Consider the following 18,561-nt stretch of genomic DNA (forward strand, 5'->3'; position numbering starts at 1 on the left):
ATAATTGATAAAATAAAATTGGATACATTTTGATTGAACAAACACATTTAGACAAAAAATAAAAACAAAAAAATACTATAAAAATGTTGATATTAATGGTGGCGTGGACCATTTCGGGTCGAGTATCTTTAAATTTGAAAGCAATAATAAATCATCATACGCTAGTAACGGTTCTGAAAGAATCTGAGTGTACTAAATGCACTTACACATTTTAAGTGCTCATAAAAAATAATTATTAGTCAAGACTTTTAAAATATTTTAGTCATAGTTAGAATATATGTAGTCGAATAGTCGAATCAATCTTTTAGTAAAATTTCAAATCTTAAAACTCCAAACTACATATTTTATCATGAAATATACCATCATGATTCCTGGAAGTATCCGATTACGTCATAATTCAATTTCTAAATATTAAAACTTTTGGAAGCCAATACCTAATTTTATGTTTACAATTTAACTATGAAGAATAACATAATGTTATAAATTATATATTTTTTTTTAAAAAAAAAGAAAAAGTTTCTTCTAAATTATTTGATAATATTTAACCATAAAAGGTCAATTAATTTTCCAAATAATTATATTATTATTATAGTTGAAAAGAAAAAAATAGAAAAAATAATAATGACTGGTGTGGTAGAAAAAACATCTCATGCGAAAATAACAAAAATCCATATGCACAGAAAATAAATTATTATATTTTGTTTTAAACAGATGTAACATAAATTCTACTGCAGTTTTCTCATTATTTTTCGATAGCGTTTTACAATTTTGTAAGCACAGAGAAATGACCTTTCCGTGAAGTACCAACTGTGTTAAATTTCCAATCGATTGATAGGGCAGCCGGATACTTGGAGTATTCCTTCCACGGAAAAAAAACGGGTACTCACATAAAATAATAATAATAAAATAAATCTTTATAAAACCAATACATTGTGATCGTTGAACATCTGAAAACTCTACATTGCACGTTATTATAATACATATTCGACGACTTGCATTTCAGAGGTTTCGCAATGTAAGCCCCTTATTATCGTTTAGCATAAATTATAATAAGCGTTACGCAGAGGCTTTATCTCCATTCTTTATTGAAATGTTTAATATGTTTTCCCGCTTTGTACAGAATAACAGAAACGGTCGTTTTGTTTGTACGCCGCTGTAGTCAGCAGGAGGCTATTACGCTAATTATTACGATAATATTCATAAAACTACGAACAACAGTAGTGTTGATAACACATTATAATATATTATTGCGATTAACTTTTTGACGCCGTCACTGCACAGCCATGTATAAATAAATGACATGTATATAAATACGAATCAACAACAGTCGGTCGTTTACTCTTATTATATTATTATTATATTATATACACAAATAGCGATTCCGCATACATAAACTATCGTGTTTAAGAGTGTAATTTCGGTTTATGATAACAATATAAATAAATTACTTTCGCGGTATTAATTACATTTTAAAAGTTTCATAAATCAAATTACGATGATTGAAAAATAATGTAATTTGTTATAATTAATTTAATGCCACGCAAAACGCTGTCAAGGATTTCGCCCAAAGAGCTCTTTAGACATTTCCATTATTAATATGATTAAGTTTAGGGAGTCGAGAGCCAGGTATACCGCTTATTTATCGGTATATCTGCGTGTGTTAAATAAAATATTACAATTTATTTGAGTTGTGTTTGTGTGTGTGTGTGTGTGTGGAAACAAGTAAGCATTATACGAAAAGAAATAATATATTGTATACAAATACAGACGGAAAACGGTGTGGCGGTGGTGGTGTTGCACTAATAAGTAATAATGGCCGTAGTCGACGATATGGGTTGCGCAGGAGATCGCGGGTGGGTCGACTCGATTCCGGGGATACACGGGGGCGAGCAGTTGGGAACGATGCTTTACCCGAATTACGTAATACGTGGATGGGTTTGCTTCTGCTTGGGTTGTTGCTTGGTTTTTCGGCGCGCGTTCTAAACACGACGGTAGCGACGGTGGCGTGGGCGGGACAGAAGAAAGATCGCCGTAAGCGTTTGCAAGCGGGCGACGGCAGTTGTGCCACCGCGCACGCACAAGAAACAGGCGCACGTGACGAGCAAAAAATGCCACGTCGGCACACGGGCCGAATCGGATAAGTCTCGTCGAACGCCAAGACAACGAGAACGAAGCCGACGACATGTGACAGTGTCGGTGACATGTCGTTTTCGTCGCTAGCCGGCACCGTTGAAAGTGTACCGCGCTCGCTCGTTCGTCGTACGCAGTGGGCGGTGGACCTGGCGAGGATGAGCGGCGTCATGGTGGACAGAGTGAATGGGTTTTTCTAGACAGCGGGGACGGCATCCCGGGGTGACCGGGCTGAGGGGTGGAAGTGTGAACGCGGACGGACGGACGGGCGTCCGGGCAGGATTTGACGACAGTGTGCGCTGGGTGACCGCGCGTGGGCGACGTGTACCGGTGGCAGTGAAAGCGGCGGTAGTGGGCGCGGAGGGTGGCGTACTTGCGCGCTGCTATATCGATCTTGTTCGGGCGGCAGCACCCGGTGGCGGTAGCAGCGGCGGCGGCGGCGATGGCAGTGGTGGTACACGCGGCCGGATTGGGATGCTGTGGTAGTGCTGTCGAGAGGTGGACGACGGTGTGCGCGACGACGACGACGACATGGTAGTGGTGGTGGCGGAAGATGATAAGGAGGAGGAGGAGCAGGAAAAGTATGTGGAGGAGGTGGAGGACGGGGTGAAATGAAAAGCTCTCGAGTAGCGTTGGTATAGAATGGTTATAGTTGTTGTTGTTGTTGTTGTTGTTGTTGTTGTTGTTGTTGTTGTTATTATTATTATTATTATTATTTTCCTCTGTTGTTTGCGCGCGGTCATTGATGACGGAAAGTGATTTCAAGAGAAACGCTGAATGGGACGGCCGCGAAGTTGGCGGGAAAAGAGTGCGAGTCCTGGTTGTGAACAGCGGTCGGGCGTGAATAGGGGGTAGCGGTCGAAAGGGTGAAAAGGTTATTGCAAAGCGTTGAGGGATGTCACAGAAGAGGAGACGATGGTTATGAATCGAAACGGTGGTCATGCAGTGGAATCCGTCGATTCCTTTGCATCCGTTGTTATTACGCTGTAATTATTACAACGGAACGGGTGGCGTAGATAATTTACAACTAAAACAATAATACATAAATGAACAGATTTCAATTGTTCGCGTACATAATATAATCGACTGGTTGACAAAAAACCGAAAAACTTTCTCGTTCTCTTAAATGCATGTATACATTGGCACTTCATAACTTTTATATAATTTCCAATAAAAAATTCGCAATTATTTTCTCTGTATAATTGGTACGAGCAACAACAACAATGTCGTGAGAAATCATTTTTTGAAACACGCAGAGCGATAATAATTGCTGTCGCGTCGGATATAATAAATCATACCTCCAACATACTCACTCTTGTCATAACCGCCACCACGATTCCTACCGAAAAGATGATCTGTTCAATTTAGAGAGTACGAAAAATGCTCAGTTTTTTATATTTCAACATTTCATTTCATTGTAAACTGATGTTGTGTTGGTAATTGGCATCGTATTTTGCTCAGTTTAATACTCTACTATGGTTAATTTGTTTTTAGGAATCTCTGCTATGCATTGCCTGCTCATTATTAGTCTAAATATTATTTATTATTTCGCTTACAATACTTATATTTATTTTAATTTTCAAATTACTCGTTATGTAAAGTTGTTTTAACGAAATTACAAGAATTTGTTTTAGGTAAAAGTGTACACATTATTATCGCTATATAAATTTAAAAATAAGTTAATTTATTGTAATTGTAATAGAACATAATGCACTGAAGCATTTTAAATTAAATAAATGAAAAAAAAAAAGTGTACACCGTACTTAAGTTTAAAAGATATTTTTTTTTTACAATACGGATTTTTTCTTTCTTTTAAATACTGTTAAACTTAATATAATTATATCTGTCCGAAATATTTAAAAACCTAATAGACATATGCGCAACATTACACTTATAAAATATATGTTTAAACATATACATATTATAATTTTATTATCATCGTTGTTGTCGTCGTATAGGTAAAACTCATTTTCGCTAGTAAAACGATTACCTATATTGTGACAATGTGGTAATGAACACCGTGTTAAAATGCCAGCCCCCACACGTACAAAAATAATTACTAAACTACCATACCAATATAGTAGTGTGCACCGCTGCAATCGTCTCGTTTGGTACCCTAGGCACGTCTGTTACTATTAAACCCTGTAACCGGACACGATTGGTAGTTTCAAAATTATTAATCGTCTTTGTGTGCGTATGTATCGTTTATTGGTATTGCCCCGACGATAGAATAGAGGGTAGAGGAGAATTTGCCGGCGGGAGACGATTTACTTATCTGTCCTTGTAAATCGTTACTGATCCTGCGACCTATGGAGTCAACTGTCGCAATAAAACAATAATACAACAGTTAGGGTAGTAATCGGAGTGGACACGATTTTGAGGAAGGGTGAAGTGCGGTGAAATGGCAAATTTGTACGGCAAGTTATAACAGTAGTCCTCAAGTTTTGTAAACGGAATTCAAAATATCTCTTCTCTTAGTCGTAGAGTTTTATTTTAATTTTATTACTGTTGTTTAGTCAATCGAGGCAGTAGAAGGAACTGCAGGATATATACGTAAAAAGAAAACCCTCGAATAGATGATAAATTACGGACTTTTTTCTCTTTCTCTTTCTATATATATATGTAATAGAAACGACATAAATAATAAATAATATATTTATAGTACGAAATCGATTTATGGAAACGGAGTTACGGGTATGAATTGATAATTTGATATTCATCAGGCGTTAAACACATTATCTACTTATTAATATAACTGTTGAATCCTAAGATTGACATCAAGGGACTCAAGGGAGATTAATCTGCCTAAAAAAGTAACAAGTTTGATATAAACACGATTAATTCCACGGTAGACATCATCAGAATCCAGGCTTTCAATTCACTTGCTTCCAATATCAATGCCCAAAAGTCTTTATTCGAAATTATGGTTTTAACGAACGTAAAATTTATCAAGTACAATTATAATAACTCTGGGGATATTAAAATAAATTACAGCTAATATATCAATTGAATTCATCACATGCGAATGAAGTTTTTCCAGAAGCATTATAACATAGCTAAAGAATTTAATGGTGTAAGACAGTTTTATAAATTAACAAATTTTATTTTTGAAAGACCTGACAAAATATATTAGTTGAAGACTATTTATAGCATTGAATTATTTTTAATTGAAAACCAAAATGATAATATGAATTACATTTCGTTTTTTTCTGCTTTCATTAGGTGAATTATTTGATACTCGTATATTGTTGATGGCATACAACATGTTCAGTGAGAAAGCTATGAGAGAACACTATTATTTACATTTTAGCTACATAGGGATTTATTTAGAATAAAATATTATAGGTACTATCATATTATGAGTGTAATATACTATTGCTATACTCGTACATTATTGTTGATTGTATAAATATGTTATACTCGTGAAAAAATTTATTAGACGTTTTTATTGAACATTTTTTATTTATATATAAAAAAAAAATAATAATAATATAAAATCATGCAATTTTGACACCATGTCTAACTGATGTAATATAGTACTTTACCTTTGACTAAATCTATGCATATCATATTGTGTTACAGTTCCACCGGATCGTATGGAAATTATGGACTTGGCTACGGGTCGACAGCTATTACGACGGCAAGACGGCGATAGTGTTAATAGTGAAAATAATCGAGGGTCAGAAACTACAACTACCACAACGGTCGTGGGACCTTATGTTGAAGGGTCAGATGTGAGAGTTCGTTGTCGCGTATATGGAGGTCAGTATGTGTATGGTTTGGTTTCTACCACATATTATATATTGTGGTATGTAATAGGACGTAGGGCTAGATTTTCAATGTCCTAAAAACGTCAACAAATACCATGACAAATAACACACGAATGAACTAAAACTCTTTAAAAATGCCTTGAACCATGTAATTTATTGTACCAAAAACTGTCCGCCATTAATTCTGATTTACTTGGGTAATTTGATACATACGTGTAGAAAAATTATGAGTGAAAAGGTTTGTAGACTGCCATTGAAGATGATAGAAAAACACGTTGAGGAAAGTCTTTAGGCATGCACAATAGTTTTATTAGATCACCAATTATTTTTTTATTCTATTCGAGATAAGGTTTGAATCTTCTATAATTTATAATTTTTATTTAAAACGAGAATAATTACTTGAGGATTAAAAATATATCGTTACCGGAATGGTGCGAGTTCAAAATCTAATCATAAAAAGCATATATTTTTAATATATATATATATAAAGTATTTTTTTTCTCACAGAAACTGGAATAACAATATATTATTTTAAGTTATACACGTAAGTTCATAATTGTAACTGAGTATGCCTGTTTAAATATTCAAATAAAAATAAAATAAAAAATATATAGGATCAAGAAAATTTTTTAAAAAATGAATGAGAACACATTGAAATTTAGCCCGGTTTCAAAAATGAATATTTTTCCGATTAATTTATTAAATTGTTTCTATTTACCATTAGGTAAGCAGCTTGTCCTCCTAGAGGATCGTTCCAGGAGTAAAGTTTTGGCATATACATACCCCGATTTTTGAAGTAGTTAGCAAGTACTACTATGTTATTTATCACGTTTAAAGAAAAATATTAATAATAACATAGGTGGTAACAGTAAACAGTAGTTGACTCTACCTTTGTACAGGTTCGCGTAAATTATAACCATTAGACCCAGCACCAGAGTTTATCATCATATTTTACAATCTGGATATAACCTTTTACGGTTATTCATTTTACTGTTTTTGTACATTGAATAATACAAAAGCAACGGGGGTTAGTAGGTACCCCCTACAACACTCGTCTTTGTACGGAGTTACTTGCAAATGCCTATATATATATACACAATATTATACAATATTATATATTGGTCGACGCGGCGTGTATGCAAACATTATCAGTCCACAGTACTGTACGCGGTATTCATCTTTCCTCTAATATTACCCTACCGACACAGTACGTGAACCTACCCTGCGTGGTGGTGTATATCTACCCGTCGTCTTTTCACTTATACAACACTCAGTAGTAATTATTTATTTACTTCTATCATCGTTTTCATATAATATGCACCTACTGTTGCCTCCACCGATAAGTTCGTTTTAAAAAATATAATGTGTTATTAAGCCAACACAGTGGGTATTTTAATAGGTAATGTAAACATATATGTAATAAGACGACGGCGACGGTGATGACGATGATGAAACATGTTTGAGGACTATATATATTTGGAAAAACGCTTTTATATACACCCTCATACGCATCGAAAACAATTATTCTTTTTCATTTTTTATTTTAAAGCGAGAGAGAAAGAGGCAGAAAGACATCTGGTCCATTACACTCTTGGCTCTCCGTTCTTTCCGCAACAAGGAGAAATAATTATCTTTCTTTTTAAAATAAACTATTATTACCAGAAGGTTGGTTTGTTAACAATCCTCCCTCTCACCATCATATTTATTCATAATCTTAACTGAGTAAACAAGTCGAAAACCTCAACCCTATCCCGTGATATTCTTATTTGTACATAAAACAACCATGTTTATTATTATATATTCTTATACGCGATTAAAAATATATTTATACATTATTACGAAAGTACTGAAAAATTAATGGTTACGTAGTTGAGCTTTATTTGTTATTCACCAGTCGTTAGGTTGTATACATTTTTTGTAATAATGCATTTTTTCAATTTTGATTTAAACTTTTATAATATCCTATGGAAAACGAACCATTATATTATATACTACAACTGTTTGAACATTTATTTTATTTAGCTTGAATGTTAGGCTATACATAATTTATTATGTAATGTGGTTAAAAATTTATATTTTTTATTAATGTTTTTGCTGTTCATTATTTTAATTAAAATATGCTTCTTTAATAATTTTATTGGTATCCATAATTGTATGCAAATTACACTTGAAATTCATTTATTTCAAAATGCATATTAGTATTATACGAGTACTAGTCCATAATATAAAAACATGAAATAACAAATAATTATAAAATTATAATATTAATACAACTTTTAAGATGATTTTATTTTTGTAAAATTGAGGTTTTTATCATAACAGAATTGTTCAATTGTATCAGCTTACACGTAAATGTTTAAATTGGATAGTTCCTGTTTATAATAGTTGTAGTATTATTATTATTATTACACAGGAATACAGTTTAATTGGTTTACAAGAGGATCACTGACTTCTTGTTAATGTCCTAGGTCTTAAATCTTATAGTTTGGCTCAGCTTTGAATGAAATTCTGATTCAAATAATAATTTAACTACATATATTAATTGTTTTAAATTAGTAGTATTTTTTTAACATAACTTCTAGGTAATTGTAGAAGGTAATAATTTAATAATAATAGTTAGTAATTATAGAGTATAACATAGTTTAATACAATATAAAATGTCATATGTTCAATGAAAATGTATGTATAAGGTATTCTGTAATTAAATTATGTGATTTTCGATAACATTATAATAAATATTGAAATTTCAATAATTTGATATCCAATTTTCGTTTATGACAATCGTGCTTTCATCAATTATTTATTTCCCAATAAAATAGTCCCTACACTTAATTTATTATTTTAATTATCAGTTACCATGATTATTGTTTTAAAATATGAATATTTCGACTGGTTGTTTTCAATTAATATAAAATATTCATATATATATATATTTATTTATATATATGCTATTTCAGAATATTTTCGGGATATAAACCTAGAAAATTATTATACTGAATTTGTAAACTATATATTATCAAATAATAAAATTTGGGAGGAAAGATAGTTACAGAAAAATATTTCAATAACTACTCGATTTGAAAATCCAAAGCCCAATAACGTAAAAAATAATGTGCTGGACTAAAATTTAGAAAAAATGTGGACTGATAGTTAATTCATACAAATATCAAATATAAGAGAATTATTATGTATAGCGTTTAATAAAGATTAAGAGATAATATTCAATGAAACAGATAAGAGAGACGATAGAGGAAATGATAAGTGGGATTTATCCTGAAATTCTATATAAGTGTAAAAATAATTGTAAAAATGAAATACTTGATCTTTTCAAAATTCTTATTGAATGGCTATTTTAAGGTCTGATTATTAATTGTTAGCGACATTATAATAAAGTTTTATTTAGATTCCTTTATTCGTTTAACAGGTAAACCTAAACCTCGTGTAGCGTGGTTTCGGGATAATCAACTATTAATGCCTGATGCAAGCGATTTTGATGATGCTAGTGGCGTCCAACAACAATATGTCACTTCCTACGCAACAGCGACGGTCACTACAAGCTCATCCACTTCTACAGGAGGTGAAAAATCGGAAGGAGTCATAGAAGTAGATTTGACTCTGACAGGACTGACGCGTAGCGATTTGCACACCGAGCTCACTTGTCGGGCGTGGAATTACTTTTATGACGACGAGGAATACTCGATTATTGTTACTAACAGTGGTAGCAGTAATATCGACACAAATAGCGGAAGAGAAAAAATTGACGGCGAAATCGATCCCAGTCGCTGGACTCTGAGACAACGACAGTCTTCACTAACGGCGGTCGTTCATGTGGATATGAACTGTGAGTAAAAATTATTAGCAATACTTTGTTGTCTTGTTTGAAAACTCAGATCATATACATTGTTTGTCCGAATTTATATGGTCAAATTTCATAGTATACAAGTTCGAAGTAGATGTCAAAAAAATTTTAACTTCCTAATAAAAAAAAAAAAAATGCTTTGAAATTAATTAGATATACATATTTCGTATTATTTTTTAATAAAATGGATTCTTATTTTTAGTAATACTTACTAGGTAGATCCTACCCAATCACAAGATCGGCTTATAAGATACTCGTTGTATAATTAATAATATTTACTGTACTATGTTTAATTAAAAAAATTAAATTAAAAAAAAAAAATCTCGTTTCAATACCTATTCTTTTACGAACTATAACGATAGTAAAACCTAAACATTATTAATACCTACTTTTTTTGTTATAACATTTTCATTTTTATTCTTAATGGTAAGTATCGATGACCAGCCATTAAGCAGCGTGGTTTTTAGTTTAAATTATTTTTTATTTAACAAACCTTTTTTTTCATTCTAAAAACGATTTTATCATTAGTTTTATTATCATAGTGGTAGAAAGAATTACAGAACATTTGGAGATTGTATAGGTTGTTTAAACAAATTACAGTATATTTCAAATATTTTTGGATCAAAAAATAAAACGTTCTCATATTTTACGAGATGTCCTGGTTACAATACAATCCTATAAAATTTTATCATGACATTCAATTGAAATGTCGTATATTTTAGAGTTTTACTCTCTCTTCTGGCTACTAATTGTACGAGTTAAACGAAAACCTAATTAAAATTATGTTCACATTCACATACTTTACATATATTAAATTAAAAATATTCTATTATTTGTGAAATTTCCAATTTTATTATATCATCGAGTGAGTGAATCGGTTAAACGTATTATAATTAATATAATTTTGAAACAATGCAAAATAATACAAAATGTTCATAACTATATTGTGTTTGTGTGTGTTTTATGATCAATAAAATAATGCAGCAGATTTTATTAAATCCGGCTGCCTGGCCTTCAGAAACAAATGCAGCGCCCACCGCTGGCTCATGATAAATATTCGAATTCAACACTGATTTCAAATTAAACCAGTGCAGGAAATCCCGCCATAACACCGAAATCTGCAGGATAATAATTACAACAATAATAGCCCTACCGCCGTCATGTTTTGCATGTACAATACATATGTATAAATATTATAATAATATATTCTATCCTGCTCTCATCGCTGCATGTCTCCTCTTTCTCTCTTTCTCTTACTCTCTCTATTTCTCTCAGTCTTTCTCTATTTTTCCCACTCTCATATATCTATATCTGTCCGTGTGACTCTCGTTAATTACCAACAGAGTCCCAAAAGTGCATATACATATACAAATACATATGTATGTGTGTATGTGCGAATATGTGCGTATGTGCTTGACAGCTATAGTTTTAAAACGGTGGACACGGACACTGCTTCTACTAACGGGTTTTAACTTCGTGTACATCTGTACCAGAACAACCTTTCCTATCATATACCTTGATAGGTCACATATAGGGTAATATTATCAAAGTGAACCAACCTCAGCTCAATGGGTTTTGATCGGAATTTTGAATGAATTATTTTAAAGTATCTTATTGTTCAACGTAAAAAATAAAAAATAAAATCCATCTCGCTTGAACGAAATCAATCGCGTAATCAGTCGACGTCAATAAAAAAAAAATGAAAATATGAAAATAAAATTCATTGCGATGAATAAACCGTGAATAAACCATGTATGTAGGACGATAAGTGCTTTTATAAAAGAGACGAAAATATACGTCTCTCACCATGACGCTATATTGTAGCTACAGTTTCTTGTAAGCAATTTCTAAACATTTAACACGACGTTCATAAAAAGAGAAGTGAATTATAATGTCTTAAAGTAAAAATCTAAAAATACAATCAATTTAGTTAAAAACTCAATAGATATCCCATAAAATTTAATTTAAATAAATACATTAATGAGGAAAAAAAATATCAAAAATTCACTTAAAATGCATAGTTGAAAATATTAACACCATAAGGAAAACATATAATAAAATATCAATGATTGAAAGGCACATATATTTTTTTTTAATAAAATATGCAATGCCCTGTCTACGAATGCAATCCAAATAAAATATTTTTAAGGTAAAAAGTTCGATAGAATTAGCAATTAAAAAAAATAACGGATGTAACTTCACGATTAGGTAATATACAAGGACGGATAAATTATATATTGATCTTTTAAATTTAAAACCAATGTACTATTGCTGTAAACATTAAATAAATTGATAGGGATTTGGTGGATTAGTTTATATTTCTAAGGATGATTAATAAATATATAATTAGAACTAAATTTCATAATAAGTATTTAGTTTTAGCTTTTAATTAAACATTTCAAATGAATATAAAAACATAAATTTTATTAGAAAAAATGAAAAAATAATAAAATGTCTAATAATATAAGTACTCAGTAAATGTATCCAGTCGATATGGGATAGTAACCAAAAACCTAATATCGTATAATTAAAATGCGTTGAATATCAAATTTCAACAACATTTAATTTATAACACTTTAGTGATGGGAACAAATGAGTGATTTCATTAATCGAGAAGATTTAACAATCGAGAGATTCACTTGAAAAAAATGTCTTGGTTAGTACTTAGTTGATAGTAACTATTTACTGATTACTGAATAAAAATTTAAAATTCTAGTAGGTAGTACCTAGTGTAATATTTTATTATGAAATCGCTCGTTCGTTTGAATAATAATTAAACTATTAAGTATTACTTATAATAAATACATTAACCATAATATATTATAATTATATACCATATATTAATGAACCATAAAATTAAACATGTCGTATTTTTTTTGGAATATTTTAGTTTATTATCAACTTCATATAAATAAAATAAAACTACATCTTTGTTTAAAACAATAAAAATTGATACTTATTAAATTACAACTCAATACATAGCAAATAAAAAAAAAACCGTTATAAAGTTAAAAATAAGTTAAAAAATGTTAAATTACTGTTTAAAAATATTATTATGACTAAAAATGGATATAAACTAAAATAAAATATAATATCACAATATCATACTATTATAATTTGTTAATTTTAAACTACTACATTTGTAATATTTAATTTAATGAATGCATCTTTACAAGCAGTTATTAAGAATTTAAATTGTTGGATTCAACGATAAAATACCTAATCACATTTTTAAACTTTAAAATATGTTATGTATTATAACTTTAAACGATCAAAACTGGGTGTTGGGAGTTAAAACACCCAAATCTAATTATTATTGCTGGCATAGCAATAATAAATTAGTACCATTTTATTCGTTCATAAACGTGTTTCGAATGTTTAGAAAGGAAGCGAAGACACAAAAAAAAACACAAATATCAAAATGTTTTACAATTTTTTATTTTTATTTTTGTCATAATTCGATTACAAATATTTCGAGTATGATGAGCGATGAGTACGAGCAAAAATTAATCTAGTACCGACTACCTATTAGTTAAATGTTATATTATCTTAGACCTTCTAACCTAACCAGCATTTTTCATTCAATTACTTCAACTGATATAGAATTTTGTTACCGAGAGAATCACTTGATGATTTCCAAAACAATCCAGAACAATCGATTACATCGAACAATCGAGTATTTTGAATATTTTCTTTTAATTATTCCCATCACTATAAAACTTTTCTAAGAATTTCTTGGGAAAATAATGTATAGGCTACAAATAAAATGTATTAAACATCTTATATATGTTACCGTAAAAGTATCAAACCAGTTATTTTATAATTTAACATAACGTTCTAGTTAAAGTGTTTACATTCATATTTATATAAATACTTTATCTAGAAAATTCATAGAATAACTAATTATATTATAGAATTACAGATAATGAAACATTAAAGTGTTTAAATTAATAACTAGATCACGGAATGAATTAATAACTTCATTACAAAATTCTCTACCATTGACAGATTGAAGAACAGCGGACGAACCAAATAAACAAAAAATATCTAATAACACACATGCGATTTATTCGGCTTGTTTTGAAGTTATGGGTTTTAAAATACATAATTTTGTTAAATGATCTTGAGTTAAACATATAAATTTAAAATATCTGTCAGGTTATGATTGAAAATCTATTAGATCAATTTGATAGCAACTATTAAAATCGTTAAAAACCATAGGTTTTACCACAATACCTTTTTTATGTGATTTTTTTTGTTGACATGGAATACAAAAATTTAAATACAACTTTGTATCAGCTTGGGTAACATTTGTATACTTTTTATTAAGTTCAAATAACATACGGTCCCTTTCTCCATGTCCAATTTACTCATGAACATCGTTTAAAATGTTAAACATATCGTCTTTCATAATGTATATTTTGAAATTAGGATTATTTTCATTAAATGGGTAAATTAATATTTCAACGCCGTTAATTGTTATTAAATCGTAATGTTTAGCAAGCCAAGGGTTTGAGTTTTTATAATTTTTAATTTTTGAAGTCAGATATTAAATTCAAATATTTTTCACTAGATAAAATGGCACTATTTTTTTTGCACTCACATTTTTCTATTGCTTCGTCAAATTGTTGTTTCATAAGAATTATATTTTCATCCATATTGAAAAAAATTTAAAAAAAACTTAATCAATAAATTAAAATATGTGTACCTACTGCAGCTGTACAATGCGTAAAATACGTTAAGCGAATAACTACGGAGTACTGCAAACAATTGGACAAGAATCAAAAATTCCGTTACTTATCCATTGATTTAATCGTCACTTATTTTTGATGTAATCTTGCCTTATCTTAACGAAATCCAATTTACAAACTATAATTGAAAAATGACGGAGAATTCATAAAATACCTTGTTAAATTTAATATTACATGCTTTATCGGATTGATTTGGTTAATGTATGTGATAGCTAGGTATTTCATTAAATATCACCATTTAATACTTTAACGCTAACATATACAGTTTTTAAATCTTAAGTATTAAAACTCCACGAAGTCCCATCAATGGATGGTCTCTTCGCACAAACCCCCTGTCTGAATAGATGTAAATAGTAGTAATTATTTGACTTGTCTGTTAATTTACCCACTATTTGTCTTTTCTATATAAACTCCATTATCACTTGTGCTTATTGTAAACCGTAATTTTACAGATTGTACAATTATCTAGCTTAAAAATAAAAAAAAATAAATTAAAGGATTAAAATTCAAAATCGTATGAATTTTTATTTATAAAATGTTCGTGATTTTTGTTGAGTTATAATTTTCAAACGCTCATTCAATTTTTTTTCATTTACTACTAAAATATATCTATAAAGAAATTTGTATACTATTTTTAAAACTTTTTGTTTAACCAAAATTATTTTATCAATACTCTACAGAAAGATAATGACATTTTCAAATACCTATGAATAGTTTAAAAAGAGGCAAAATACGTATTTTTGAAATTATACCATTTAAAGTAAATGGTGACTAAGCAATTATTTTCAATAAAAACGTATATTATATGTGATTATTTTTTTTTTAACTTATGACGAAAAATTCAATAGATTTCGCCGAAAACCGGTATGCTGTAAATTTTGTATTTATTTTTTATTTTTCGTCAGTTTTCAGCTTTTGTTTGGGAAACTATTGGGAATTTCGTCTTATTACCTTTTTAAAGCTCTCACTAGAAAATATCCTATCATAAACTTCTTATGATGTTGATGTAATCCTTTTAGTCGAAATCATGTGTATAGATAAAAAGAAAAATTCCACATAAATAATGGTTGAAACAATAATTTTCTCATTTCAATCAAAATATAAAAGAGCTCGAAAATAAATAAATAACGACTTGACAACCTAAACGTTGAAGTTTTTATTTAATGAAGAATTAAAGTTCCGAATTTCAATACAAGGACACAATATTCATCCAATTCCGTTCTAAGAAACTGTTATTAAACAATAACAAAAAACCTAATGTGCATTTGCTACAGTCGACTATCCTTTTTATAAGCTTATATAAACTATAAAGCTTATATAGAAAATTGCAAAAAACCGACAGTTGCATTTTACAATAGTTTTGAAAAAGTATTTCTTTTTTTCTTCTTTTAGATGTTAGTATTGCAAACAGGGCTTACATGCACGATATGTTTTTGGAACCAAGTTAAAAAATTTATTTGTGTTTCATTTTTTTTTCAACATTTTTATTAAACGGACACTATTTTATAATGTTTTATAGATGGTATTACTTTTGTGTTGTTTTTAAAAACAGTAAGTACATAACAAATTTAGAATATTAATATTTATAATTAAAATTATTAAAATTGTTCGCATAAACAGAAAATTCTAAAAATGTTCTATCTATTTTTATGAATAAAGATTTGATGTTTTAATTTGTCTGTTCATCTCGTCCAACATTAAAATAATTATAATTAATCGTTTGTCCGATAATTAGATTTACGTGTTTATTCTAATATTCCGAAAAATAATCTCTCTTGGGGGCTTTAAACATAAAATATTGTAGGTTGATATTTGAAAATATAAAGTTCATTCTGTTTTAACAAACAATGAAGAGTAACGATGTTACATTTTAATTGTAATCAAATACAAAACGTAGTTTTTGCTATGGTTTCGTAGAATATTTCGAAAAACGTCTAGTAAAAAATATAACACAAACTATAATATTCCCTTAGTTATTGCGAACGGATGGTTTGCATTAAAAAAAAAAAAAAAAAAAAAAAAAAAAAAAAACCACCCTGTACAGGCATAAAATATATTATATTACGTATATTTGATGTACACAATAATGCGTAGGTATATATATATGTTTAACTTAGAGTAATTAATTGGCACGGTACATTTTACATCACCCAGCGACACGTCGTTTTTAATTACACGTAGGCAAAAACACTGATTACGAGCGTGCATGTGTTCATGTGTGCGTGTGCGCGTGCACGTACGCGAGCATAACGGTTGAACTTGGCATATTATATTCGCTGTTCGTGTCACCATTTTTCACCGCAGTGGTGCTGCTGCGACCACTATCGGCCGGCGAACGAGGACTTGCGCCGCGGTAACAACCAATCGAAATTAATCGGTGACCCCGGTTAATGGGCGGTATAAAGGTAGTGGTATATACATGTATATGTTATTTATAGTGACGACAAAAACCATAGACGTCGAAAACCCTCCGTGCGCGCGTATATATATTTATACCGCGTAAGTATGCATGTGTGCGCACTAAAATACACGTAAATTAACTTGTCCACTTGCCTCCGTTCGTAAAATCGTGCATATAGTGCAAGTGAACACTCAATATGATATCTATGAAAATATATCATATGCGGTGTAACGACTAGTGAACGCACGATAGCCTACAATAGGCTATGATTAACAAGGGTGAAAAACGGTTCACGAAATAAAGAAAATTGTTTTTTTATCGATACATTTTAGACTCCAGGTGAATTGGGTTCTCGCATGTGTATTTAGATTTTCGAGATGTTAACTTTTGCACCGAAACTATTTATCAATAGAAATACAATCAGAAATATTCACGAAGTAGATCGGTACTTTGAACGGAAAATGTTTCGATCATCTATTAAGTTTTATACGTTTGATACAATGATAATTAACAACACAAATTTAAAAGATTTAGCACAGTTCTGCTTTATTTGAAATATTGATGGTTATACAATTCTGGACGCAGTGAAGAAAATATTTATTTAACCATTTTGCTTTTTTTTCTGTATATGTTATCAAATTTTCCAAGCGGTAAATCTGCACCAAAATTTCTAATACAGTATTCCATTAGATTGGATTTTGGACCTCAAAAATAAATACTTAATAAACATCTGAGAACTCTAGGGATTTTAATATGCTACAATACTTGACTCGCTATAAAATTTTAAAACAATGGTGAAAAATTGTGTAAGTAAATATTCCATACTTTGATTTTTGATCAGAATTGATTTTCGATTTACATTCAAATGAACACAAATACTAAGAAAGTAATCAACACTTGTAATTGAGTAGTTTATTAATTATTTTAATTATTTCAATAGTTGTGAGTACCTATATAATGGTTTTTTTTATTTGTCTTTGTCCACAGTTCCTCCACTGACTGTTCAGATCTTACCGATTGTGGAAAATGGTCATTTTGGCGGTATCAACGACGATTTACAGTCACACCCGTTCATCCAATCTTCGGCAAAAATTACACCCTTACCGTCACCTGATGACGAAGATAATTTATCCATTCATAGCAGTAAGATTCAGGAGCAGCGACAGCTACAACCGTTGACGGCAGGAAGGAAATACGAGTTACCATGCAGGGCCTATGGGTCACGACCACCAGCAAAGCTCACGTGGTGGATGGATGGTCGGCGGCTGGACACAACTCGCGAGACAGTAAGTACCGATAAACGATTTAAAAAATGATATTGAGCGTTCGGTTTAACGAGCATAAAGTAAATGAAAATGGATAAAAAGTACTGAAGTTTTCAAAAATGTTTAAAATGAAAATCATTTAAGTTGTTTTGGTGAAAATTTTAATGCTTAGAAAGTTAAAAAATAAAGTGAAATTAATTTTGTACACCTTAAAACATTGAGTTTAAAAACACTAGGTATTTAAACGGGAGATAGTGTATTTAAAATGTATAAAAATGTAAAAAATATCTAAAAATTTAAATGACGATAATATACAATTGAATTTATATAAAGATATTACTTTAATAAAATTTGTATCTGTGGATATTAAATTTAATTTGAAGTA

The 18,561-nt window shown here is 30.2% G+C and overlaps 1 protein-coding gene across 2 annotated transcripts in view; it reads left to right on the forward strand.

Annotated features, from left to right (window-relative positions):
• LOC112688910 overlaps positions 1 to 18,561 on the forward strand; it is a 51,923-nt gene that overhangs the window by 13,019 nt on the left and 20,343 nt on the right. For both annotated transcript variants that reach the window (XM_025562327.1, XM_025562326.1), the window contains exons 5-7: positions 5,713 to 5,892; positions 9,325 to 9,741; positions 17,899 to 18,197. In XM_025562327.1, coding sequence (XP_025418112.1) covers positions 5,713 to 5,892; positions 9,325 to 9,741; positions 17,899 to 18,197 — 896 coding nt within the window. The remainder of the gene's footprint in view (positions 1 to 5,712; positions 5,893 to 9,324; positions 9,742 to 17,898; positions 18,198 to 18,561) is intronic.

The sequence above is a fragment of the Sipha flava genome, unplaced genomic scaffold, assembly GCF_003268045.1.
Source record: "Sipha flava isolate LNK unplaced genomic scaffold, YSA_version1 41_pilon_pilon, whole genome shotgun sequence".
Taxonomy (NCBI): Eukaryota; Metazoa; Arthropoda; class Insecta; order Hemiptera; family Aphididae; genus Sipha; species Sipha flava.